This window comes from Palaemon carinicauda, chromosome 24, assembly GCF_036898095.1.
Source record: "Palaemon carinicauda isolate YSFRI2023 chromosome 24, ASM3689809v2, whole genome shotgun sequence".
NCBI classification, from domain to species: Eukaryota; Metazoa; Arthropoda; class Malacostraca; order Decapoda; family Palaemonidae; genus Palaemon; species Palaemon carinicauda.
The window spans coordinates 78,460,815-78,487,319 of NC_090748.1; the positions used below are offsets into that span (position 1 = coordinate 78,460,815).

Here is a 26,505-nt window from a genome sequence, read left to right on the forward strand (position 1 = left end):
AAAGAGATCGCTCTTTCCTCAGATATAAGAGGAAGTCAGCTATATGAGTTACAGAGGTACTGGTCGAGGATACGGATACTGACTTGCACCAGTTTAGGAAGATTTCCCACTTCGATTGGTAGACTCTAAGGGTGGATGTTCTCCTTGCTCTAACAATCGCTCTGGTTGCCTCCTTCGAAAAAACCTCTAGTTCTCGAGAGTCTCTCGATACTCTGAAGGCAGTGAGACGAAGAGCGTGGAGGCCTTGGAGTACCTTCTTACGCGTGGCAGACGTAGCAGGTCCACCCTTAGGGGAAGAGTTCTGGGAACGTCTACTAGCCATCGAAGTACCTCGGTAAGTTATTCTCTCGCGGGCCAGAGGGAAGCAACTAGTGTTAACTTTGTCCCATCGTGAGAGGCGAACTTCTGCAGTACCTTGTTGACAATCTTGAACGGAGGGAATGCATATAGATCTAGATGAGACTAATCTAGTAGAAAGGCATCTAAAAGAACCACTGCTGGGTCCGGGATAGGTGAGCAAAGTATTGAGAGCCTCTTGGACATCGAGGTTGCGAAGAGATCTATGGTTGGCTGGCCCCAGGTGACCCAAAGTCTCTTGCATACATCTCTGTGGAGGGTCCAATATGTTGGAATTATTGTCCCTTCCTACTGAGACAAACTGCTAAGACATTCAAGTTGCCTTGGAAGAAATTGTTACTAGTGAAAAGTCTAGACCTGTTGAACAGGAGAGGAGGTCACTAGCGAACTCGCACCATGTCAGAGAGTAGGTCCCTCCTTGCTAGGAGATGAACATCAAAGCAGGGAGTTGTCCGTGTTGACCTCCATTACTTTGTCTTGAAGGAGAGACCTGAAGCTTTTCCAGGTCAGACGTACTGCCAGAAGCTTCTTGCAGTTAAAATGCATTGTCCTTTGACTCGAGTTCCATAATCCCGAGCATTCCCTACCGCCTAAGGTCGCACCCCAGCCTACGTCCGATGCGTCTGAGAAGAGAACGTGGTTGGGAGTCTGAACAGTCAGGGGAAGACCCTATAAAAGGTTGATAAAGTCCTTTCCTCAGGTTAGACCAGACTTATCTTCCGGAAACCGGGATCGAGACCGCTTCTAGCGTCTTGTCCTTTTCCAGTGAAGAGCTAGATGAAACCGAAGAGGACGGAGGTGTAGTCTTCCAAGTGACACCAATTGAACCACGGATGACAGTGTCCTAACCAGACTCATCCACAGCCTGACAGGGCCGTATTCCTTCTTCAGCATCTTCTGGATGGATAGCAGGGCTGGGGATTGATCTTCTTGTTCAGCCATGTTCTCATCAGAGGGTTCCTCATCCGAAACTGATGAGGAAACGGCAACGGAGTGGGCAACGTCTGACTCGCTGAATCCGGTCGCACTGGTGGATGCGTGACTGAGCCGGACACAAGATCATGGTACTGCTGCACAGTCTGTGAACTGCCAACCATGTGGATGCGAGGAAGTACAGCGACAACCCGAAACTGTCTGGGTAGTACAGACAACCCCTTATCGGGTTGCTGAGGTTGCCGCACTGCGTCACAACAAGTCACCTCTGCTGGTTGTTGAACGTCTTCCCAGTGACACACTGAACGTCCACAACCACCTCCGCGAGTAGCTTAACGTCAACGTGCGACTGGGAACCCACACTGGGTCGCACCGGTGGAGGAACCATCTCAACTGGCGGACGTGAGTAGGATACCTCAGCGTCAACAGGGCGTACAACCAACCGGTAGGAAGGTCGTTGGCAAGAAGGTTCTTCTCCGTAAAAAATCCTCTATCTAGGACTAAGCTTGGACTGCATGTCTTGCAACAAAGCCCAAGGTCTATGGGAGCAGGTGTGGCAACAGACGGGGTTAGCGACTGAAGCGGAACCATTTACCCTCCCTGGAAGCATGTTATGCTTAAATTAAAGTCCATAGGAGGCTAAGCAGCTTAAGGCTCCTCTCCAAATGATAGAGTCCTCAAGGGAATATCAGAAGGAGGGAGAACAGCACTTTCTCATCTACAGGAACCATATCCGAGAAAAGCTAGGTTCTCTCAGTGAGGGTTTCACTGGTGCAAAAGCAGCAGACCAGAAGGCAACGTTATGAAACTGCTTGACAGTCTGTGAACTGTCAAAAACTGAACTGTCAACCGCAACAGGAGCGTGAGGACATACAGCACTGGTGTATAAGTAGCAGACCAGAAGGCAACGTCATGTAACTGTTTGACAGTCTGTGAGTTGGCAACAACCAAAGTTGTGTGGGGAAGCCTCAACTCCTGACTGACTAGTTAGCTGCGGGCGAGTGGCGGTAACCACAGTGTGTTGCTGAGGCTGACACACCGTGTCAAAACACGGCAGCTTGTGGTAGCTCACGCACGGCAACGGAGTGCTCTGTGTGTGGGAGTCATCATACATCTGGCAGGGTTGACTGTGCATGGGTGGAGGAGCTCTCACAACAAGAGTGTGAGAGCAGGAAGCCATGCCGGGCGCACAACCGTGGGAGGTGTAGGCCCACGGGTGCATCGTCAACCTTCTCCGCAGTCGGAGTGTGGGAGCTGGCAACAACAAAAGCAGAGGGCTGGTGTGTGGGAGGGGCTGCGGTGGGTTGTGGAGCATGCTGTATGGTATGCGGAGCATGCTGTAAGGTATGCGGCGCATGCTGCATGGTCTGCGGAGCATGCTGTAATGTATGCGGCGCATGCTGCATAGGTTGCGGAGAATGCCGCATAGAGCTGGAACCCGGCAGCTCTACAGAACCTTCCCACTGCTGATGCGGTAGCTCACGCATGTTAACAGAAGGTGCAGCAAGAACATGCGTCTGGCAGGGTGGACTGCGCATCGGTGGTGGAGCTCTCACAGGTGGAGTGTGGGAGCAGGCAGCCGCAGTATCTGCTGAGCGCACAACCTCGGCGGGTTGTAGGTTAACAGGTGCATTGTCAACCTTCCAGCACGATACTCCTGCATGAAGGAGCAAGCTGAGACTGTATAGTCTGCAGCATGGACCACTAGGGTCTATGAAAGACAACAACAAACGGAGCTACTGTCCGTTGTGACTGAGGGTCTAAAACAGCTGGTGCGGCAACAGACGGAGTTACTGCCTGTTGCAGTACCACCTTGCCTCTCTTGGGAGGTGTGCAGTTGTCGTACTGCAGCGAGTCCGAACTGACCCAGTGGCTACACCTAGGCCGTTGGACTTGCGCGGAAGGGACCGACTTGCACTTAAAAGCTGCAAGATTTGGTCCATGGTTTCTGCGAGAAACCTCTTCCGCAGACGAGGAATAAATGGGCTCTCTCGTCTTTGTGTGGGTGGGGTGATCACGTCGGCAACGTGTGTAGATACACCCGAAACCACGGAGGGAAACGTTTGTTCGTCGATCAAGACCTGTGGAACCCATAAGTCCTTCGACATTACTTCTCCCCTGGGCTTGGGAGCTTGTAAGAGGTATCGGACAAGGTGAACAACTGGCACGAACAAACGAACCCTCGAACGCAACACTGTAACACTTTGCGCATATCACTTTATCACTTTTGATTTTCTGTTTGCACTTATTTCACTGAACTCGAAACTTTAAGTGATTTGTACCTGAAACACGCAATCCTATCCTTCATTAAAAGGTAGTAATTGCGAAAACAGTTTTACAATGTAACAGAAAAACATAATGAAAGATAAAGAATTCAGTGGCTGGAAAAGAGACTAAACACTAGATCAAATAAACTACGTTTAAAATCTCTCACCGCAAAAAGCCTGGGAACAAGAATAAAACTCTAGAAACGTTTTACCTTCTTCCCCTATAGCGACTAGGGAGAAGAGTAAAAAACGAGAACAACGTTACCCGCTTGAACGAAACGTTTATTCTCCTCTCTCTCCCTCCGTCTCTATCTCTCTCTCTCTCTCTCTTGACTTAGAACCTGAGAGATGAGCCCAATTATATATCGTTAAAACATATTATTTGTTAAAGGAAAAAAACTGAAAGGTTTCCCAAATAAAAAGTTCCTTTATTAGAATTAAAACCATTTAAGCTAAGAAAGAATGAACGAAACGCTAGAATCGGTTTACTCTTACTGCAACGTGAAACCGTGAACTACTCTCTCTCTATCGTAACGATAGAGCGCAAGTTGAACGTTCTGAACGTCAACAACTGCGGAGACTAAACTAAACGTTAGTTCATCTTTGAAAACAGTACGAGACTATCAAAGAAATTCTTTCAAAAACATTAAAATTAAAATTAAAATAGCATAAATTCTTAACAGGAAATACGATATGACGGGCTCAATGTTAATTAACTTCGGTTCCAAGTAAGGACCGCCTACTATTAGGAAAGGTCGCATATAAACAAACATAAAATTAAGTTTTATAAGTTTATAATAAATGGAAAGTTAATCGAAGAGGCCTATAAATGGCGGAGAGATATAAACTAAATCTATAACTTTGTTAAGCAAAATTACCAAAAACCTAAACACACTTCCGTCTAAGGGAAGGGTCGGTCATAAAAAGTGAAAGAGAGTCTATACTCTCTTCGACACCAACACTTCCGTCTAAGGGAAGGGTCGGCCATTTAAAAGTGAAAGAGAGTCCATACTCTCTTCGTCACCATAACTAAATCTATCCAAAACGAGTTCAAGTTTTGAAATGAAGATAAAACCCCTGCATAGCGAAAGCTCAAAACTGGAAAAGTGTACTTCACCAAAAAGTTGTGAAAACAAATCCAGTTAGGGACGGCGTATTAGTAGGTCTTGCCGGTGGCACGACAGAGGAAAAATTGAGTTCTTGTTGACAAGAAGTACTTGAGTACCTACTCACAGATGGCGCTGTTGTGTACACCCCCACCTGTATAGCGATCGCTGGCGTATCCCGACCGTAGATTTCTGTCGGGCAACAGAGTTGACAGCTACATGATCATCGGGTAAGTTTAATATTGAAAACTTAATAATTTTATATTTGTTTATTATTTCTCACATAGTCTATGTATTAATTCTGTTTCTTTTTGCACTTTGTTGCTTTCCCTGTTGGAGCCTTGGGGCTTTTAACATCCTGATTTTCCAACCAGGGTTGTAGCTTGGCTAATAATAACATTGATAACAATCAAGTTAAAAACTTAATTGACTTGCACTACCATTAACAGCTGATACAACTCCTCTAACAAACATAGTACCCCACAATGAGATGTCTATCTATCAAAAGCAAGAATAAGTTTTTCCAACATGGCGGTCACCAGTGGCCATACATACATTGTAGTAGAGCAGTGGTATCGAGATATGTAAGGGGTAGTCATACAAATACACTAATGATCCTCTAATTTCTTGGTGTTTCAACCAAACTGGACTTTCAGCTTATAGCACATCATCATGTTGGGTAAGTTCTATTGAAATACAGTAATATCTAGGAGATTGAATGCCCAACATTTCAAACAATTCGGTGACTGAGCATCTTCAAACACTTTTTGTCCAGACACCTAACAACTTGAAATAACCTGTATGGACCAAGACAAAGGCAACCGAGCCAGTTTATGAGTAGCTCTAATCCAGTTCAGGCTCGCAAAACATCGTTCTGTTAACTATTTAATTATTTTCATTCATTTTAATGTTCTTTTTTTTTGTTTTTTTTATCCATACACAAAAGCAAGAGGATATGTCCCTAGAGGATGAGCAGGAGGGAGAGGACCCTGCCCCTGGTTGAGTGATAAAGAAAACGAGGGCTAATGGGCCGAGTTATGCAATTTTGTTGAAAAATTTTATCCAGAGGAGGCAGTACCCACAGAAGCCAATTTTTAAAATGATGATGCTTTGGGTCATTTCAAAACAATCTTAAAATTGAAACAGAAACAATTCTCTTTAGTAATAGGTGGGAGCTATTCATTAACGCTGTATCTTAAAACCGTACGGCTACAGATTTAGAAAAAGAAAATTTAAAGCCCTCCTCCAAGTTTCAATTGCCAATTCAGTCGATAGATTTTTGCATTTCAATAAATACACACTGCATTATATCCTGCACTACTGTATACAATACAAAATTATCAATCAACATTGATCCCATTAATAGGGTGATTCACTACTTCCATAATACTGTTGAGTACTACAGCAAAACAAGTATACTAAGGAACACTATCTGCCTGAAGGAATAATTTCAAGATGAATGTAGGAAGATATAGTTTCCAACTCTTACTTTAAGGAGCCTCTAAAAAAATGTCTATTGCCCTTTTTATGGTTTCCTCAATACCCATTGCGCAGTGTCTTGATGATATAAATATCCCAAGATGTCTAATAGTTTTTTTCAATTTAGGTTAAATAATATCCTAAATGATAAATACTTATCAGGAAAGTCTTGCTGCATGTGGTTGGTCGGTTTAGATAAAAGGTTCAAGGTGGGACTCCCGGCCCTTGAGAACACAAAACTTGGGTCCAAGATGACACATACAGTACATGTTATTAAACATTTAAAAGTTTATATATACAACTACAGTAGGAAATATAAGTCTGTAGTTTTTCTTTTGGAAAGGATCCTTATTTGATTTCCTTATAGCAATAATTAGAGAGGTTTTCCAACTTTCTGACAGTACAGGTATTCCAGTTTTTCACATCTTGTCTGCAAATTAAAAACAAGACTTTGCCAAATCGGGAACTTTCAACATTCAATCAAAAGTATGGTAGTATCTTAATATGGGGATGATGTTATAGAATATTTGGAATAGAATACAGTGTATAGAATTTGGACCACATGGGCTTGCACTATAGCTAAGGAGGCTAATTAGTGCCAACTTGGTAAATAATTGATATTGTAAAGTCCATTAAGTTTACCACTCAAGTCTAAGGATATCTTAGTGCTTTACAATTCAGTATTTTTAAACTGCGGCCAGCAATTGTCTACACTGAAAGTCAGTAGTTACTGCAATCTGTAACAGGTAAATCATTAAGTACATTGGTCAAAAACTCTCGGGTGAATTTCCCACTTGAGAACAGCAACCAAGGATATTTTATCTATCAATAACCCTAATTTGAGCAAAAAAAAAAAAGAGAGAGAGAGAGAGAGAGAGAGAGAGAGAGAGAGAGAGAGAGAGAGAGAGAGAGAGAGAGAGAGAGAGAGAGAGAGAGAGAGAGAGAGAGAGAATTAATTTTATATATAAATCTGAATAGCAAATCATCATCGAAAGACAATGATATAAAAAGTCAAGTGATCCTTTCATGGTTCCGGTGTATTATAAAACAAAAATCCACACTAACTTTAATATATTTATCACAGTCAGGATTCTTACAAATAATGGGGTCTTAAAGCTATTTATATTACATATAAAAAATTATGAATATTTACATAAGAGACTTGAATCCTACCGGTGAGTAAACAAATCTCTGTGTGTCATTCGCTACTCCAGAATCCTCACCTCCAACAGGTAAATTGTGAACTGATGACATATGAATTTTTAATAAGTCCTTGCTAGTAACAATAGCACCACATGTATCTTGAGGACAAGCATACAATATTGCTTCACTGATCATGCTGCTGTCTCCAAATACATGACTAGCTGGAATGGCCTCTGGATGCTCATCGGCAATGTGCTGAGCGAGAGACTCGGGATCAGAAGACATCAGTCCACAAATTTCACATGTATCACCATCTACAATTGCAAAGATGCTGGTAACAACTTCCTGCTCATTTGCAGAATCTAGATTACTAGTTATGACATCTATGCCACTACTGCAAATTTCAATGTGATTGAGATATTCTTCCCTTGAAACAAATGTTGATAAGTTGCAGTTACTACAACGCCTACAAGAGTCAAGGTGAGCCAAAAATTCTTCATGTGTTGAAAAATGAGCAGCACCACAATCACTACACTTACTTTTGTGTTTGGTCATATGCTCCTTCCAATTATCAACACTTATAGACTCTTTGCAAAACTTGCAAACACTTCTTGATGGATCCTCCTTTCTACGTACTTTTGCCATGTGTTCTCGTAAGCACATGACATTTTTAAACGTTTGATTACAATGATCACAAGTAACTTTTGAACCACCATGCTTACGATTTTTATGCGATGGTAATGATGCTTTTGTTAATGCTAAGCCACACAGGTCACAGGATACATAATCATTGCCCAAATGAGTGTTCCTGATATGTCTGGAAAGATTTAGTACAAACTTGCCACACCATTTGCATTGCTCCCTTTGTCTTTCATCTTTCATTGGGAATGGTGTGGTCTCAAGATTATCCACAACGTATCTGAACTTTTTGTACAAACCTTTACCACAAACGACACAAGTCTTATGGTGACCCACATCAGTAATTCCTAGTAAATCCAACTCACATTTTGTTTTAATATCTCCACAATTATTGCACTTGAAATCTTTACTCCTACCGTGACTTCCACTAATCTGGTGTCTCTCTAAATGAAGTTCAAATTGTTTCTTTTCTATAAACTTTCTGTCACATATATCACAATGGTACTGTGGATTACATTCATGTGTTTTAAGGTGTTTTTCATAACTATACTTAATATAGTAAATCTTAGGACAGTATGGGCACTCATAAACCTCATCTTTCGTATGCAATGGAATGTGATTTTTCAAATTTGCAAGATTTTTAAATACTTTACCACACTGGTCACAACAAAATTTCTGATTTGGATTATGCTCTTTCATATGTCTCTCTAAAGCTAAGAGGAAACCAAAGCTTTTACCACAAGTTGCACATTTATACTTCATCCATTCAGTTTCTTCGTGGTATTTCTTTATGTGGGTCTCCAGGTTGAGTCGACTCTGGTATTTCTTAAAACAAAAGTTACATTCATGGGGGGAATCATGTGAATGAGCTTTCAATTCTTCTTTGGAATAAAAAATAACATTACATACTGAACATTGATTTGAAACCTGATTTTCTTGTTCTAAAGAAATATCTAACATTTCTGAACTATTGGCTCCATCTTCTGTATTTGATTCTTTATTATCTTCACTATTTGCCATTGAACTGAAAGGAAGATTCCTTTCTTTATCCTCCACATTCCTTCCTGTTTCACTGATATTTAATAAATTTTCTGGAACAAGACTAGAAGATGAATTTAATATGTCTCCTGTTTTTGCTACAGAATCACTCAAATGTTCCTGTGTATGTTTTTCCCAGTCTTCTTTAGAATTAAACGATCTGAAGCACAGCAAGCATTCAAAATTTAAATTAGAAATACGAACAGATTTTGATGACCCTACCTGCTCATAACTATCATCAATATGGTGGGTGATGATAGGCATACTTACACATTCCTCCGTTTCACTAGATTCAACTTTTACAACCTCAGCATTGGCACTACCACTATTCACCAAAAGAGTTGATGAGTTTTTAATACTAGGATTATCTACATCATATACAGAGACTTGATCACATATTCCATCATTGAGAGACTTTAGTTTTCTTTTGAACTTAACTTTCTGTTTAGTTTGATTAACACCCTTCCATTCAGCATGACTGCTGAGCTCTTCATGATCCAAGATCTCCTGACCCGGAATGTCATAGTATTTGAAAGCACCATCTTCCTTTTTTGTTTTAATGACTCTACCTGAACGAGATCTGACCACATTGGGTACAGCAGCTGATTTTTCATCATCCTCGTTATCAGATAATATTAAAGAATCTTCAAGATCTTCCATATTCTCGTCTTCCATATAGTCATTGCTTTTGCTATGGTCGCCTGTTTTTCTCTCAGTTTGTAGATAGGACAAAGACTTGAAGGCCTTCCTTGGTCGTCCCCTCCCCCTTTTAGGAGGATCTTCCCTGAGAATTACTTTTTGCATTACATATTTGTCATGCGAACGTGACTCAACGTGACTATAATTTTTGGCAAAAGCAACTGGATCAGGGATTTCTATGGTGCTTTTCCACATGGCTCTCAAATTACGGTTTGGAGTCCTATTTTTCTGTGGAAAAGTTGTGCATACAGATGCTTGAGTATTATCTAGGGCCATCACCAGTTCACGGTTGAACCTGAAAGCAACAAAAATAGTTCTTGATATAAAATGAAAATGCTTAAAATCTAGAGATAGCCTTAGTCTTTAAACCTTTAGTGTATTTCTTATAAATTTTCTTTCATCATTTTTAGTTGATAAAAATACATTTTAGTCCAAATAAGGTGATTGGATACATATGACTGTACAATAAATGAATGACTAAAGTAGAGTACAGTTCTCTAGAAGGAACAACATTATCATGAGTGAAGGTATTGTTTCTAAGTATATTCACCAACAACCTATTCAAGAATAATGGAGCTTCATGAGTTTGGGTTGAGTGTTATACCTTCCTAATCTATTTTTTGCCTTTCAAGTAAATAAGAACGTGAGAAACTCAATTTGTAGACTTGTGGTATTCATTGGATGAAACAAAAAAATAGTGAATTGGAAAGATAATGAAGACAGGAGAACCATTGAAAAGATAACCCAACACCCATGCTGGGTGCCACCACAGGAGAGAAAAGAAGTATAGAGACATCATCTAAATGACAATGGTAAAACGATAAATGGCATCTATTAATAGTGGTCTTTTTCACTTGGTCCAGTATTAAATTGTGTTGAAAACCCAATCAACAAGAAATCTACTTAGTTTTGGAGAAAGAAAGTGAGAAGGGAGTGGGGTCATGCAGAATTGGAAGTAATGGCATTGTAGTGATAAAATTAATTTCTATACTCACCTGATTTTTATACTACTTTGTCCTTCCAAGCCGACTCAATTTTGACATTAGCCCCCAAAAAACTAAAAAATTCCAATTTTCTTCCCATCAAGTGATGACTTCTTGTCCACCAAGGTGACATCTGATGGTTAATAGTAACCAAATTAAGTCTCTAAGTCAAACCTAATATCATATCCTCTTGACATCATTATCCAGTAGGTATATATATATGAACATCTGGCGAGTATGGAAATAACAAACTTTATCAATTAAATTCCATTTATTTTTATGAACCTTCTCTGAAGTTCATATTGCTGATTCACACATTCTGATACAGGTGGGCCATAAAGGAAAGAGACATTAGATTTAATGTCCTAAAAATATTCTAATCTATATATCAAACTTACCTCTTCGTCTTATACCTCAGTACCAAACTGTTAGAACTTTTATTTTCCAAAATACCTATAACTCTAAAAGATACCCTACTTTTATAAACCACATCCCCATTAGTTACTGTGTCCCTTAATGAATGGTCATCTGCATTAAAAAAAAAAAAAAAAGTTTTACAGTAATGTTTAGTAAATACCGATTTGGTAAGCCCTGAGCTGCAACTAAAGATACATTCATATAAAAATTCTGTGATGTACCTGCACTTATAATATACTAATCTCTAACTTATTAGACTTTCCTCTGACTTCAGAGCAACTCCTTGGGAGCCTCTATGATCAATCATTTTAACTTAATAAGCTTATTAGAGGACTGTCTTTGAAACCTAAAATAGACAATCTAGAGGGCCTGATAAACCCCCTACTCTCTGGGAATTCTGTGGACAGTCTTCATACAATTATATGTAGTAGGAAAGTGTTTGGAATGCACCGCTCTTGACAGATGTTGCTTGAGAAGAATGGTTGCAAGGCAACCTCACTGGTCACTCCAACTGCAGAGGTAATAGATCTGACACCTCTCTCTTTGCAAACAATAAGTAGCCACCAACATCATCCTGCTGTTCATTAATACAATATAATTGAACCTTGTGTTGTCCTGAACCAGTTATCACCTGTTGGCTTAAGGCCAACTGATGAAAATGTACCGATCTGGATTCGAAAATTCTTGTGTTATGGCATCCATTTCCCATGCTAATGTACCCGGAGATGGTTAACAAAAAAAACCTATATCATCTTATTGTCAAAAGATTTTGCAAACAAGCCTACATTTTGGTTGTCCCATCAACTCAAAATCTCTAGAAATACTACAGAAAGAAGATACCATTTTTTGGGAGGAATCTGTTTCTTTCAGCTTCACTGAATTGCTAGGTTGTTCGATTTTGGTATTAACTGAGAAGGAAGGATATCCCCTCTAGACTGTCTCTAAATCATACTTTAAAATACCCCATAAAAAAAGGTCGATTTAAAAAAAAAAATTGAACTGGGCCCCAGAACCCAGCAATCTCCATGTGCAAACCAGAATTCTTTAAAGATGTTTAGTGAAAACCTACTTAGTACACCATTGAATTGCCACTAAAACATTTTCCAATGCAAGACTTCTGCAAAAATTATGAAATGCAGCTGCACTTCTAATATTAAGGATCTTAACCTTCATATTTCTTATCAAATTTGAATTAAATTCTTTATGAGGTTCTGTGACCAAACTTTTAACTAGAAATTCCATCGCATTTTTGGACAGAGGGCAATTTGAGAACCGAATCCCACAAAACAAATTATGAATACTACCTCTATTGTCCCGAGTTTGTTCAAATAATACTGAACAACCCACTGCTTACAACTGACATGTCAAAGCTACGCACATGTTGAAGTTCAGGGACGAAAGGCATAGTCGATGTAACAGTCCCTTCAGTTATAATGGTGGATTATTTGTGTATAAACCACTTTTATTATTTCTAACTATATTTATTCACTGAGTATAAATAACTCAAAATAAACTTAGTCTCTTCATGGTAAGGCATGCATAGGTAATAAAGGCGTGAGTGTTAACATTTAAGTTAACTTATGCAAACCCATGATGATCTGGTGGCTGAGCACACGAAAATGCACCGTCACCAGGAACAAGATGCAATCGACCAGCTTTAATTTATACATTACCCACAACAATAAGAAATTCAAAAGAATCTACAATAAGAAACACCAACTCCCAAATAAAAAAACGATGTTGCTTAGAGCACTTACTTTAGCAAGAAGAGGGATTAAGTATCCAGACTACCAACTCAGTCTTCTGCCTTGCTATTTAGATGTAGGAAAGAGCAACTAGGGATCCAGAACTGCAAGGGTTTGTCAGTAGAAGGGTACAAACTAATTAAAGAACCAGAGGCTCTGCGAGAGGAATTCGACACTGTAAAGCACAGTAAATATTCAGAATTCTTACTGAAAGAACACTACGTGAAAGACCACTAGGCGCAACGATAGAAGTTACGTTAGTGTAAGCAGCCAAGCAGTTAAGCGTTACCATCTACGAAAAAACTCTCTCTGGCCTTCCGAGATTAACAAAGGAAGTTAAATAAGTTAAGACTCATCACCAACAAAAAATTGGCTGGTATGTAAGTATTGGCGTGTCATGACGTTAGCAACTCTACAATAAACATCTATTCATTTCCCCTCGAAATAAATTATTTTCTCTCCTCAGCTGTTAAGAACATTGAACGTCAGTCATTCCATTTACGATGCAGCAGCTTATTGCTGTGCAGTTTAGATTCTTTGGTTCCATAAACTCTTGAACTTGAGCATATTTTTCCAAGTGGAACATTGAGACATCATATCCTCACAACAGTTATATAAAATACAGTGCTTTCCTTATGCAGGAATGCTAACAGAGCCAGCAGGGAAGACAATCAAAATGCAATAAACACTCATAAAATCTGCTAAAGAGTGATTCAAGAACACTCCCTACTTAATTGCCCGCAAACAAAATCTCTTTAACTACCTTGCAAAGGCCAAATTTAAAGATTTTCATTCATGAGGTGCAATGATGGGGTCGACCAAAAATCAAATTGAAATCTAAGATAAGATTAGGCAACTAATGAATCTTATACAAGTCAGCCCATTCTGCATTATCAAAGGGTTTCTGAATCTGAGACACCAATTTAATGATTTTATCAACCAAGAAGTTGAGAACTAAGGGATAAAAATGGGCATAAAACGGATTTTGACGTAGAAAAAATCTATTTTTGGGTGAGATAGCCATTTCATCCTGATGGAAGTCCCCTTCAGCAGCTTCCTACTGTATAATATTTCTGCAAGTGATATTACAATTGAATTACCACATTTGGAAGAGTACAAAGCTTCCAAACTTACCTCACTCAACTTATTAGGGTATTTCTCAGAAATAAGGTTACGGAAGGTTTGAAAAAGAGATAATTCCTCACTTTCAAGGTCTGCCTCCCTGTTTTCTTTCTCTTAATCTTCCTGTTCCGCAAATTGAACAGAGAGGAAATCAGCCGATTTCCAAGTTTTTTTTTACAACTGGATACAGGGGAAGGCTGAGCATGCACAAAGAGCACCAGTTTCAGCCTACATTTACCTTGCTAGACTTAACCAGTGGTGAGAAATTGCCTGAGCTTGTAAGCGAACTGGGTGCACTGTCATTCGAAAAACATGATGCAAATGACTGACTGGTTAAAACAATGGTGTTTGCGTGGAGCTCTGTTGAACATTCGCCCTGGGCCGTGTTTTCAGCTTATATTTCTCATTTACGAAATCATTGAAAAGATTTTAATTAATCCCATGGAGAGAGTAAAGTGAGAAGTAATAGGATATTATGCCTGACTCTGACTCCCTGTGCTATCCCCAATGTGGATAGGATGTGATTGCAGAAGGTACTAGCATAGGAGGTGTGTGTTTAAAGTGATAAACACTAGTGATAGAAATGTATTAGGCTTGAAATGGATGTGCCCGTACTGGGTAGATGAAGCCAGAACAGCCAAGTTACATATATCAAAATTGGAGAGGTACAGTGATACCTCGGTAGTCGAACGACTCTAAATTTGAATAAATCGGAGTTTGACCAAAAAAGGGATTTTGACGTAGGAAAAATCTATTTCTGGGCGAAGGACCTGTGCCGCCCAGTGAATAAGCTCCATTTAGCACTTATTCTTAGGTAATTTACTGCTAAATATACCAGAGAAAAAATGTAAAGGAGTGCTAGGTTAACTAGCTCGCTCACCTATTGGTGTCGGTATAAAATTGGGCGTATATTCCAGAGGTCCCGCACTATTTAGATTAATCCACGACAGAGAACCCCAATAGAGGAGAGCCGTTCAACCTCACTCGGTACTACTAACAATGCATCCGCTCAGAACCCAACTCCTTAGCACCCAAAGTTTGGGGACTCCAAGGGAGAGGAGCTGGGAGGGTTCACTGGGCGGCACAGGTCCTTCGCCCAGAAATAGATTTTTCCTACGTCAAAATCCCTTTTCTGGGCTCGAACCTGTGCCGCCCAGTGAATCTATACAAGAGAAAAATGTCACCAAACTTGCAAAATAAAGGAAAAAACATAAGCGTAAGGGAAATACAGGATGCTTTAATCAGAGATGAGTACCAAAAAACAATTATAAGGGTATCTTAAATATGAACATAAATCCAATAAGGTAGGTATAATAATGCCGTGAGTGATAATATATACAGATACTCAGGAGCATAAAATTTACAAATATAATAACAGTATTCAGGTGCGAGACCAACGAATACAATAGGGTATAAATGAGGCAGGTAAGAGGGAGATAAAGAGTCAAGGCATTAACCTGTGAGTTACTTGGGAGTAACTACGCTCCCTGCGGCTACTGTAGAAATTTTAGGGCTTCCAAATGTTTAAGGTAGTGTTTCTTGAACACTGACGGTGATTTCCACCCTGTATACCTGGAAAGGTCTGTAAAATTCATGTGGTGAAAGAAGTTCACCGAGGTGGCAACCGCCCTGATATCATGTGCAAGAGGAAAAGAGTCAGGGTTAGCTTGTTTAATAAAATACAAAATTTGTTGCCTGATCCCTTTAATAGTAATGGTACCGCCTTGTTCTCTAACGAATAGAGGCCCCGAGGAGTTAGAGGAGGTCCGGGATAAATAAGACCTAAGAGTAGTGACAGGGCACAGCGACGGATCTTGCGTGAGGGGAACAATTTTCCAGGAGGTCCATCTGTTTTGAGGGTCTTCATTCTTAGCCAAAAAGAATTTGTTAGGAGAAAGAAGGACCTCTCCTGAAGGCAGAAAGTCATTATGACCCGGGTCTCTCGACAAGGCTGCCAATTCAGAAATTCTTGCCCCGGAAGCCAAGCTCACTAGGAAAAGTGTTTTCCTGAGAAGGGGCATGTAATCACAAGAACTGTTAATGGTATCAGAAGCCAATTTGAGTACGTCATTAAGGAACCAGGTCACCGGGGTAGGACGAGTAACCGGTTTCAGTCTGGCACAAGCTTTCGGAATTGAAGCTAACAAAGAGTCGGTTAAGTCTATGTTAAAACCCACTAGGAAGATCTTTTTCAGAGCCGATTTAATAGTGGTGATAGTATTGGCTGCCAGACCTGATTCTAATAAAGATCTAAAGAAAGTGACTGTAAGGTTCAAGTTCATACAGTTCACGTCTGAGTCTATTAAAAATTTTGCCAACTTTTTAACTGCAGAGTCATACTGGCGGATGGTGGAATCCCGTTTATCCGATTCTAGGAACAAGGTGTTTTGAGGATCAATATTGGCACCATGCATAGCCGCAAACTTCATAAAGTCCATAAAGTTAGGGCGCTCTGAATGTTTGAGAAAGCGTACACAACGCGTGTTTGTACTATCTGAGACAGAACCGGATTGGGTATCGGGTGAGGGTATAGTCTCAACTCCCGCAGGAGAGGATACCAGTTGCTCTTGGGCCAGTTGGGTGCGACCAAGGCTACTTGTCCCTTGAAGGATCTCAGTTTGTCTAGAACTTTCAGTAAAAGATTCACCGGGGGAAAGAGATAAATCTTTTCCCAGTTGTCCCAATTCTGTGACATGGCGTCTGTGGCGTAAGCCTGAGGGTCTAGATTGGGAGCCACATATACTCTCAATTTGTGGTTGGATTCCGTGGCGAAGAGGTCCACTTGGAGACCGGGAACCTGAGAGAGAATCCACCGAAATGACTTTAGATCGAGTGACCATTCCGATTCTAGATGGGAGGTCCGGGACAGGGCGTCTGCCACTACATTCCGGACTCCCGCCAGGTGGACAGCTGAAAGATGCCAACGGTTCGAGGCTGCTAGGGAGAATATGGCTACTAGAACATGGTTCAGAGGCCCTGACTTTGACCCGCCTCTGTTGAGGCAGCGGACCACCACTTCGCTGTCGAGGACCAGACGAAGGTGTTGTTTCTTGGGAAGAGCGAGACGTTTCAGGGTTAGAAGAACTGCCATGGCCTCTAGCACATTGATGTGAAAATGGCGGAACAAGGGAGTCCAAAGACCTTGAACTTTCTTGAGCTGAGAATAGCCGCCCCAACCTGATAAGGATGCGTCTGTGTGAATGATTAATTCCGGAGGCGGAAATCGAAGGGGAACTGACTTTGACAGACTGTTTGCTCTTGTCCAAGGAAGAAGTCTTTCCCGTAGAATGGGAGGAAGGCGGACTTTCCTGTCCCGGAGCTTCCGGTTCGCCCTCGAACGCCAGACACGATTGATATCTTTCAATTTTGCCTTCAGAAGAAGATCCGTCACTGAGGCAAACTGAAGGGACCCCAGAATCTTCTCTTGGAGTCGTCTGGAACTTACTTTGTCTTTGAGAAAGCGTTTGGTGTTCCTTGCAATCTCTAACCTCTTGGGTCTGGGAAGACACAGAGTATGAGATATAAGATCCCATTGCAGGCCGAGCCATTGGAACTTCGATTTTGGAAGAAGACGGGACTTCTTGAAGTTGATCTGGAAGCCTAGAGACTGAAGATAATGGATGACTTTGTGAGTGGCTTTTAGGCAATTTTGGGAGGTGTCTGACCAAATGAGCCAGTCGTCCAGATAGGCTACTACTTGAATCCCTTGATTCCTGAGTTCCTGAACAGCGACTTCTGCTAGCTTTGTGAAGATCCTTGGGGCGATGTTGAGCCCGAAAGGCATCACCTTGAAGGAGTAACTTTTGTCCCCTAAGCGAAAGCCTAGGTACGGACGGAAGTGTCTCGCTATCGGGACGTGATAGTAGGCGTCTGTAAGATCGATAGAGGTGGTGACGGCCCCACGGGGAAGTAAGGTCCGCACCTGCGAGACGGTAAGCATTCGAAACTTGTCGCATTGAATGGACAAGTTGAGAAGGGAGAGATCTAGAATCACTCTTCTCTTGTCTGAATCCTTCTTCGGGACACTGAACAGCCGACCTTGAAACTTCAGATGTTTCGTTTCTTGTATGGCGTTCTTTTGTAAAAGATCCTGGACAAATTCGACCAGGTCCGGAGTGGAATGTTGACGAAATTTGTTCGGAGGAGGAGGTCCTTGAATCCAACTCCACCCCAGTCCCTTGGAGATGATACTGAACGCCCAGGGACTGAACCTCCATTTGTTGCGGAAGGCATAGAGCCTCCCCCCTACCTGCTGCACCTCAGTATTGGTTTGAGGAGTTGCCTCCACGTCCGCCTCGGAAGTTCTTTCCTCTGCGAAAGGCTCTTCCCCTGCCTTTGTTCTGGTTAGAGCCACGGTGGTAGCCTCTACCTCTACCATAACTCTGGGAAGAGCTATGAGCCTCGTAAGACTGGTTAAAGGCAGGGGAAGTGGCGGAGGCACCAGAAAGCTGGCTCTTAGGTAGCAGAACGGTGACATAGTCATCCGAAGGAGCCCGAGAGGTGGAAGGCTGTGTAGGGACAACAGAAGATGGAGGAAGAGGCAGCCGGAAGTTGGATGAAGCACTCTGTTGTTGCCTGAACTGGGTGGAGGTATATGGTCTAAGCTTCTTCCTACCCCGGGCTTGATAATTTGCGGGGTCATACTTGCGTTTAGGGGTCAAACCCCAACGGGCTTTAAGGCTCTGATTAACCCTAGTGGCCTCCGCCAAGACTTCCTCTACGAGATCCTCGGGGAAGAGATTTGAACCCCAACAGGAGGACCGGATGAGTTTATTAGGTTCATGCCTAATCGTCGCCTCAGCTAGGACATGCTTGCGACATCTGCGTTTAGCAGTAGCGAAGTCATATAAGTCATAATATAAAGACTGTAACGTAGCCTTGTTGAGAGACTTAAAAATACTCTCCGTATCGTAAGTCAAGGCTATCGACTCCGTGGATGTGGCCAGGTTTAGAGTACGGCCCACACGTAGGCGGGAATCATATTCCTGTTTAATGAGGGATTCCGGGAGACGGGGAAGCTTCTCACTAAACAAGACTGAGGCACAGTCTGCTGCAAGCTTGCCGGAGGTAAAGGTGGTATGGACGTTGTCCCAACACTCAATACCTGAGGGAAGAAGGAGGGAGATTGGATCCACCTCTCAGATGGGAGGCAAGGGCTTCTCCTCCAGAGCATATTGAAAGGCAAGCTCTGCCACCTTATTGACGCATGGAGTCAAGGTGTTCTTGTCCATTAAGAACATCGTAAAGGAGCTTTTATAAGGCGTCAGCATGGTGTTAGTGCAGCCGATGTCATTCAAAAATCTGGCCCAAACAGATTGGGCTTGCTCCTTCGGGAAGATGACCGTCTCTTTGGGGACCTTGTCTAATCGAACTAAAGCTTCCTCGGTAAGTCTGGCATAACCATGAAATGGAAATGCCAGACCAGGAGGAAAGAATTCAAAGTCCTCTAGAGGACGAGTGCCAAGGCCCTCCAGAGTCAACATTCCGTCTGAGAACGGGGAATGAAGAGCCATCCGCCAGGGGTTGTTCTTGGCAAACGGCGGGAGCTTAGAGGCATCCGGGATGAGAGAGCTTTGGACTCTCTCCGGAGCTCCTTGCTCTAAAGCCCCAATTCTCTGACCGAAGTTAGAGAACATCGAGTCCATCCTCGACTGCATCTCCGAAACCAACTTTGCCTGCATCTCCGACACGATGCGAAGCATGGCTGATTCGGAAAGGCCCGGGCTAGCAGCAGGAGGGGCGGAAGGAACTCCCGGGTCGTGAGACTTAGAGGAGGAACCAGAGGTCTTTGAAGACGGGTTCGTACAATGTTTAGAGCCATGAGAAGTCTTGTGAGGCTTGCGGGCTTTGGGTAAGGTCCTTGAAGTAGACTTATCCTTAGGGGGAACCGGGTATGAACGTTGAGACGAATCACGGTCCCCAGAAAATCCAAGAAAAGAAGAGCGATCAGAAGAAGAAGAAAGAGCGGGGCTGAGGATAGGAATCTCAGCGCCGGACACACCTGCCTCACTTACCACCCTACCTGTATCCGGCTCGTCTAGCAACATTGGTTCGACGTCCAGGTTCATGGAGGCAACATTATCCTCCAGACCTCCGGGGGCGTCCGATGGATCTTGCTCTGGGTCGATGAGACCCGTTATAGTGGCATCAATGTGGGCAATGATGGGAGCTGCCACATGCCTAGCCACAGCAGCTGAAGACTTGGCGTTGGGGTAAACCATGGTGCAGTAGTCCTCAGATAGGACGTACGGCCGCTTAGACTTCACATTCCGGGCAAACCCACCAACCCACACCTTCAGTGTGGCCCGAGCCGCAGACTTTTGCTCCGGGGATGCCTGAAATAATAGTGGGAATTATAAAAGGGAGACTCCCAATGGTCCTTCAAGACCATATATATCTTACTAATAGTAAATAAAATAAGAAGGCAATATAGCCAACGGGACTCACCGAGTCAGATCCAAGGGTAGTGATGAGGTCGAAGCAAATCACACAGTTATCCGGGTGCCATACCACAACGTCTTCCAGTTGAACCCCACAAGGGGCGTGAGATCGGCAGACGGAGTGGCCACAAGGCTGGTGCAGAACAGCTGCACAGGCCGGCGTCAGACAATGCACCATCTATAAAAAGAATAGTATATGAGAAACTGTAATTCTCTTAAATAGGGGCGGGTCCGGAGGACCCGGGCCTAACATAGGTCTAACACAAGATTAGAGCTTAACTGTACTATTCTTTAAGTAGGGGCGGGTCCGGAGGACCCGGGCCTAACATAGGTCTAACACAAGAATAGAGCTTAACTGTACTATTCTTTAAGTAGGGGCGGGTCCGGAGGACCCGGGCCTAACATAGGTCTAACACAAGATTAGAGCTTAACTGTACTTATTATTTTTTTTTTTTTTTTTTTTTTTTTTTAAGTAGGGGCGGGTCCGGAGGACCCGGGCCTAACATAGGTCTAACGCAAGGTTAGAGCTTAACTGTAATATTCTTACATAGGGGCGGGACCGGAGGTCCCGGGCCTAAACATAAGTCTAACTTGAAACTAAAGTATAGCCATCCATTCCGGTCAAGCCGGGAGCATAAAAAAGGATGCAATAACAAGGAATTAAGACACATGGTGTCTGATTTCCCGGGGCGGGGTAGACCCCGGGCCGGGAAATAAAGGTATATTCAATACCAATTCCTTTAGGGACTCCGGGGTAGTGATCTGTCATATATAATCATCATAGGAAATGTTATAAAATAATAGGGGGGCGGAACTGTAGCTAAGAACTGCCAATCGAACCCGGAGGGTTTCGTATAACATAAGCCAGAATGAAAAGTGAATATAAAATAGGGTGCACCGGGATCCAACTCTGTTGACCGGTGGCCAACCAGACTAGACAGAGACGAAACCGCCGGGCCACCCGGAGGACAAAGTCCATAAACACTTAACTACCCCCTCTAAAAGGAGGGAAGGCAACGGTCCCTTAGTGGAGGGGGGAGAAGCCTAGCCTCCCACCTAGCTAGAGGGGGAGCGTGGGGGAGGATCACGTGATACGAGGCAGCAGGGCTACCAACTGACGATCCCCAACCAGACAGATCAAACGGAGTAATGGCACAAATATTCATTATAATAATAATAATAGCGTTAAATATATGAATAAACACATAGAAAATTTTTGGGCAAGGCATGCAACATAAATAATTAAATCACAAAAGACACACCTGATGGCTAAAAATAACATTGCCGCCTTAGCACGAAGGTCGGCAGCCATAGCGATACGTAAATGATATCGGCCCAAAAATTGAACCACGAGGATTCTAAACGCTAAATAATGAATATTCACAATAACAAATAATATTTGATAATAAAAATAATACACATAGTAACACCGCAAGTGAAAATTAAAAGCTCTCAAAAACAGGAGTACCAACTGTAGTGAAATCAAGCAAGATCGGTATGAACGAAGAGAATAAACTCCTATAATATAAATATTAAACGATCTAGGTTGCTCAAAACACAGTAAAACCCAGCTTGGTACTTAACTTAGACGGTGTCTCCTGGGAAACCGACGAAGAAGCCATAATTCACTAGAAAATAACCAAAATTCGAGAGCACCACAAAATTGCGGGTTACTTTACTCGTCGTGCTAAAAGGAGTTGGGTTCTGAGCGGATGCATTGTTAGTAGTACCGAGTGAGGTTGAACGGCTCTCCTCTATTGGGGTTCTCTGTCGTGGATTAATCTAAATAGTGCGGGACCTCTGGAATATACGCCCAATTTTATACCGACACCAATAGGTGAGCGAGCTAGTTAACCTAGCACTCCTTTACATTTTTTCTCTGGTATATTTAGCAGTAAATTACCTAAGAATAAGTGCTAAATGGAGCTTATTCACTGGGCGGCACAGGTTCGAGCCCAGAAAATTTGAGTAATTTTTGCTGCGGTGTTCGAACAAAAAATCGGAACTCGAACAGCCGAACGCGTGGCCGAGTGAGAAGAGCGGCCATCTCGGCTACTCTCACTTGGTCGGGTAGCATCATTTCAAGAGAGAGCGTCAGTCCGACAACACGTGTTGAGAATTTATTGTGATTTAGTGCGTTTTATTGTCTTCTTTTGCCGATAATAATGGGCCCCAAGAAAGTTAGTGATAAGGGGAAGGATAAGAGGAAAACAGAGAGAACAACGATCGAGTTGAAGAAGGAAATTATTGCGAAATACGAGAATGGTGTACGAGTGTCTGATCTAGCCTTACAGTATGGCATGGCGAAGTCGAAAAATAAGGAAGTGATAAAGAAAGCTAATGTTGCATAGGGAGTGACAGCAATTAGTAAGCAAAGGCCACAAGTAATTGAGGAAATGGAAAAGTTGCTCCTTATATTTATTAAAGAAAAGCAGTTGGCCGAGGAAAGTATAAGTGAAGCTTTCATTTGCGAGAAAGCTCTTCATATTTATGAAGAATTGGTGAAGAAAAGTGCCAGTACTAGTGAAAGTGATTCGTCATTTACTTTTAAAGCAAGCAGGGGCTGGTTCGAGAAATTCCGGAACAGAACTTGTATTCACCATGTGACTAGGCATGGGGAGGCAGCCAGATCGGATCAGGCGGCAACTGAAAAATACGTTGGGGAATTCGACTGATACATTAAGGAAAAAAATTTGATCCCGCAGCAAGTCTTCAATTGCGATGAGACCGGGTTATTTTGGAAGAAAATGCCGGCCAATACCTACATTACTAAGGACGAGACGAAGATGCCAGGTCACAAGCCAATGAAAGATAGACTGACGTTGCTGCTGTGCGCCAATGCTAGTGGCAATTGCAAGATTAAACCCTTGTTAGTGTACCAATCGGAAAACCCCCGGGTCTTCAAAAGAAACAATATCTTGAAAAGTGCACTATCAGTTATGTGGCGCGCTAACACTAAATCTTGGGTCACAAGACAATTCTTTAGTGAGTGGATCAACGAAGCGTTTGCCCCCCAGGTTAAGGCATACCTGACTGAAAAGAACTTGCCATTGAACTGTCTTCTGGTGATGGACAATGCTCCTGCACACCCTCCAGGTCTAGAGGAAGACTTAAAAGAAGAGTACAGTTTTATCAAGATTAAATTCCTGCCCCCCAATACTACTCCCATACTCCAGCCCATGGACCAACAGGTCATTTCAAACTTTAAAAAACTGTATACTAAGGCCCTTTTCCAAAAGTGTTTTGAAGAGACTAGTGATACACAGTTGACCTTAAAGGAATTCTGGAAGGATCACTTCAGCATCCTCAACTGTGTGAACATGATTGACCAAGCTTGGCGTGGTGTAACCTATAGGACATTGAACTCTGCCTGGCGAAAGCTGTAGCCATCATGTGTAACAGAGAGGGAATTTGAAGGTTTCCAATCAGAGGCGGGTTCAAGCACTGCTACTGTTATTTCTGAGGACACTGTTGTCGTTGATGAAATTGTTGGCATGGGCAGGAGTATGGGGCTTGAGGTCAACAGGGAAGACATTGATGAACCTGTTGATAGCCACTCTACTGAGTTGACCGTTGAAGAATTGTTGCACCTGCAACAACAACAGCAGCAGGATTTGATTGGGGAGCTGGAATCCTCAGAAGATGAGGATGTAAGAGAGGAGGTTCTGAGTTCAGTGATAAATGACATGTGTTCGAAGTGGGGAGAGTTGCAGGCTTTTGTGGAAAAATATCACCCAGAAACAGCAGTAGCAAACCGGGCAGTGAACATCTTTAATGATAATGTTATGTCTTACTTTAGAAGAATAGTGCAGAAGAGAAATAAGCAGCTGACAATTGACATGTTTTTCACAAAAGAAAAGAGAGCTGCTACATCCCAACCTGATTCCCCTCCAAAGAAGAGAAACAGAAGAGAAAAAACCCCTGAAGGAGATTTGCCCTACCTTTTACTGCAGAAAGAAAAAAACCCTGAAGGAGAACTACCCAGCCACATCATGGAAGGGGACTCTCCTTCCAAGCAGTAACCTCCCCCTTCCATCCTCTCCACATCCATTCCTGTATGCCATCGAACCGCTGCTCAAAGGTATGTACTGTACAGTAAATGGTTTAAAATTGTTTTATATAGTTTTCCGACCAATTTCGTACACATTTAAATAATTATTGTTGTTTAGGTACACGTTTTATTAATATTTTGGGCATTTTGGAGTGCGTAGGAACGTATAAAAATAAATACCATTATTTCTTATGGGAAAAAAGGTTTCGGTACTCGAACAAATCGGAGGTCGAACACTGATCCCGAACGGATTATGGTCGAGTACCGAGGTATCCCTGTACTGAGAATGAGAGACGATGCTGTGACTGAACAAGACGCGAGAATCGCTGAATTGGAAAACCAAGTTGTGAAGCTTAGCGCATACACAGCAAATTCCACCCAGACCGCGAACCTCACCCAGAAAGTTGATAACCTAGCGATGAATATGGAATTAATTACAGTAACCCTTCAAACACTGATGGACCCAAAACCAGAGAAAATGTATACCTTTATTTTTCTTAATAGAGAAAATTCAAGGTTTTATTGCATATTGCATAAAATATAACAAATTTGCAAGTAATTTGCATTTTTCAATATTAATCTTACCCGATGATCATGTAGCTGTCAACTCCGTTGCCCGACAGAAATCTACGGTCGGGATACGCCAGCGATCGCTATCCAGGTGGGGGTGTACACAACAGCGCCATCTGTGAGTAGGTACTCAAGTACTTCTTGTCAACAAGAACTCAATTTTTCCTCTGTCGTGCCGCCGGCAAGACCTACTTGGATACGCTGTTGATTCTGGAGTTGTTGTTCACGATTTGGTGATGTATTCACTCTAGAGTTTAGTCTTCGCTATTCAGGAAGCTTTATCTTTAGCTTAGCAAGCTTTTGGAATTAATTTGGATTAATTGTTAACGAACTTTGCTAGATTTTGGAATTCCCCCTTGACTACTTCTACAATTCAAGATGTCTGACCAGTCTCAAGTCCCTAAGTACAGGCAGTGTAGCGTTAGGACTTGTGCTAGGCGTCTTCCGAAGGCCTCTATAGATCCTCACACCGTTTGTTCCAATTGTAGGGGTAAATCCTGTCAATTGGAAGATCGATGTGGGGAATGCGCTGGGCTTTCGGAATTCGATTTTAACGAATTCCTTAAAAATGCACGTAGGTTAGAGAAGGAGAGAATCAGGAGGAGTTCTTCTCGCTCTGTGGATTTTTCCTCTCCCCATGCCCCTCAACCTTTTCCTTCCCCTGTAGTGGTGACTCCCGAACCTGCTACTAGTGCTCAGCCATCCATGGCGGATATGATGCGTGCCATTCAGGCTCTAGGTGACAGAGTGGAGTCATTGGCTAATGACCGTAATCAGCTTTTGGCAGATGTCAAAGAGCTGAAAGCGAAAAGTGCAGTGGGAAGTGTTATCAGTGCTAGTGATGTGAAAAGTGTCAGTGTCAGTGTTGCGCATGAGGGTACATCTGTGCGTGCCAGTCGTCCTCCCAGTCCGGGACCTCTTGCAAGCTCCCAAGCCCAGGGGAGAAGCAATGTCGAAGGACCAAAGGGTTCGGCAGGCCTTGATCAGCGCACGGATGTATCCTCAGTGGTTGCGGACGTATCTGTCAAAGATCGTCCCATCCACAAACAGACGAATGAGCCCTTACATTCCTCGTCTGTGGAAGAAGTTTCCAGGAGGAAACGATGGACCAAGGTTTCACGACCGCTCAAACGTAAGGTCCCTTCCGAGCGAGTCCAACGGCCCAGGTGTAGCCACTGGGTCAGTTCGGACTCGCTGCAGTCTTCCGATGACTGCACACCTCCCAAGAGAGGTAGAGTGGTTCCACAACAGGCTACTGCTCCGTCTGTTGCTGCTCCAACCACGGTAGACCCTAAGTGGTCCATGCTGCAGACTATGCAGTCTCAGCTTGCGGCATTCATGCAGGAGTATCATGCTGAGAAGGTTGACACTGCACCTGTTAACCTACAACCCGCCGAGGTTGTGCGCTCAGCAGATACTGCGGCTGCCTGCTCCCACACTCCACCTGTGAGAGCTCCACCACCGATGCGCAGTCCACCCTGCCAGACGCATGTTCTTGCTGCACCATCCGTTGACA

General features: G+C 42.8%; 1 protein-coding gene across 2 annotated transcripts in view; it reads right to left on the reverse strand.

The window, feature by feature from the left end:
* Nucleotides 1–7,161: 7,161 nt before the first annotated feature.
* The window catches only part of LOC137618164 (uncharacterized), a 77,170-nt gene continuing 57,826 nt past the window's right edge, over nt 7,162–26,505 (reverse strand). For both annotated transcript variants that reach the window (XM_068348214.1, XM_068348215.1), the window contains exon 5: nt 7,162–9,956. In XM_068348214.1, the coding sequence (XP_068204315.1) occupies nt 7,292–9,956 (2,665 nt within the window). In that variant the 3' untranslated portion in view covers nt 7,162–7,291. The remainder of the gene's footprint in view (nt 9,957–26,505) is intronic.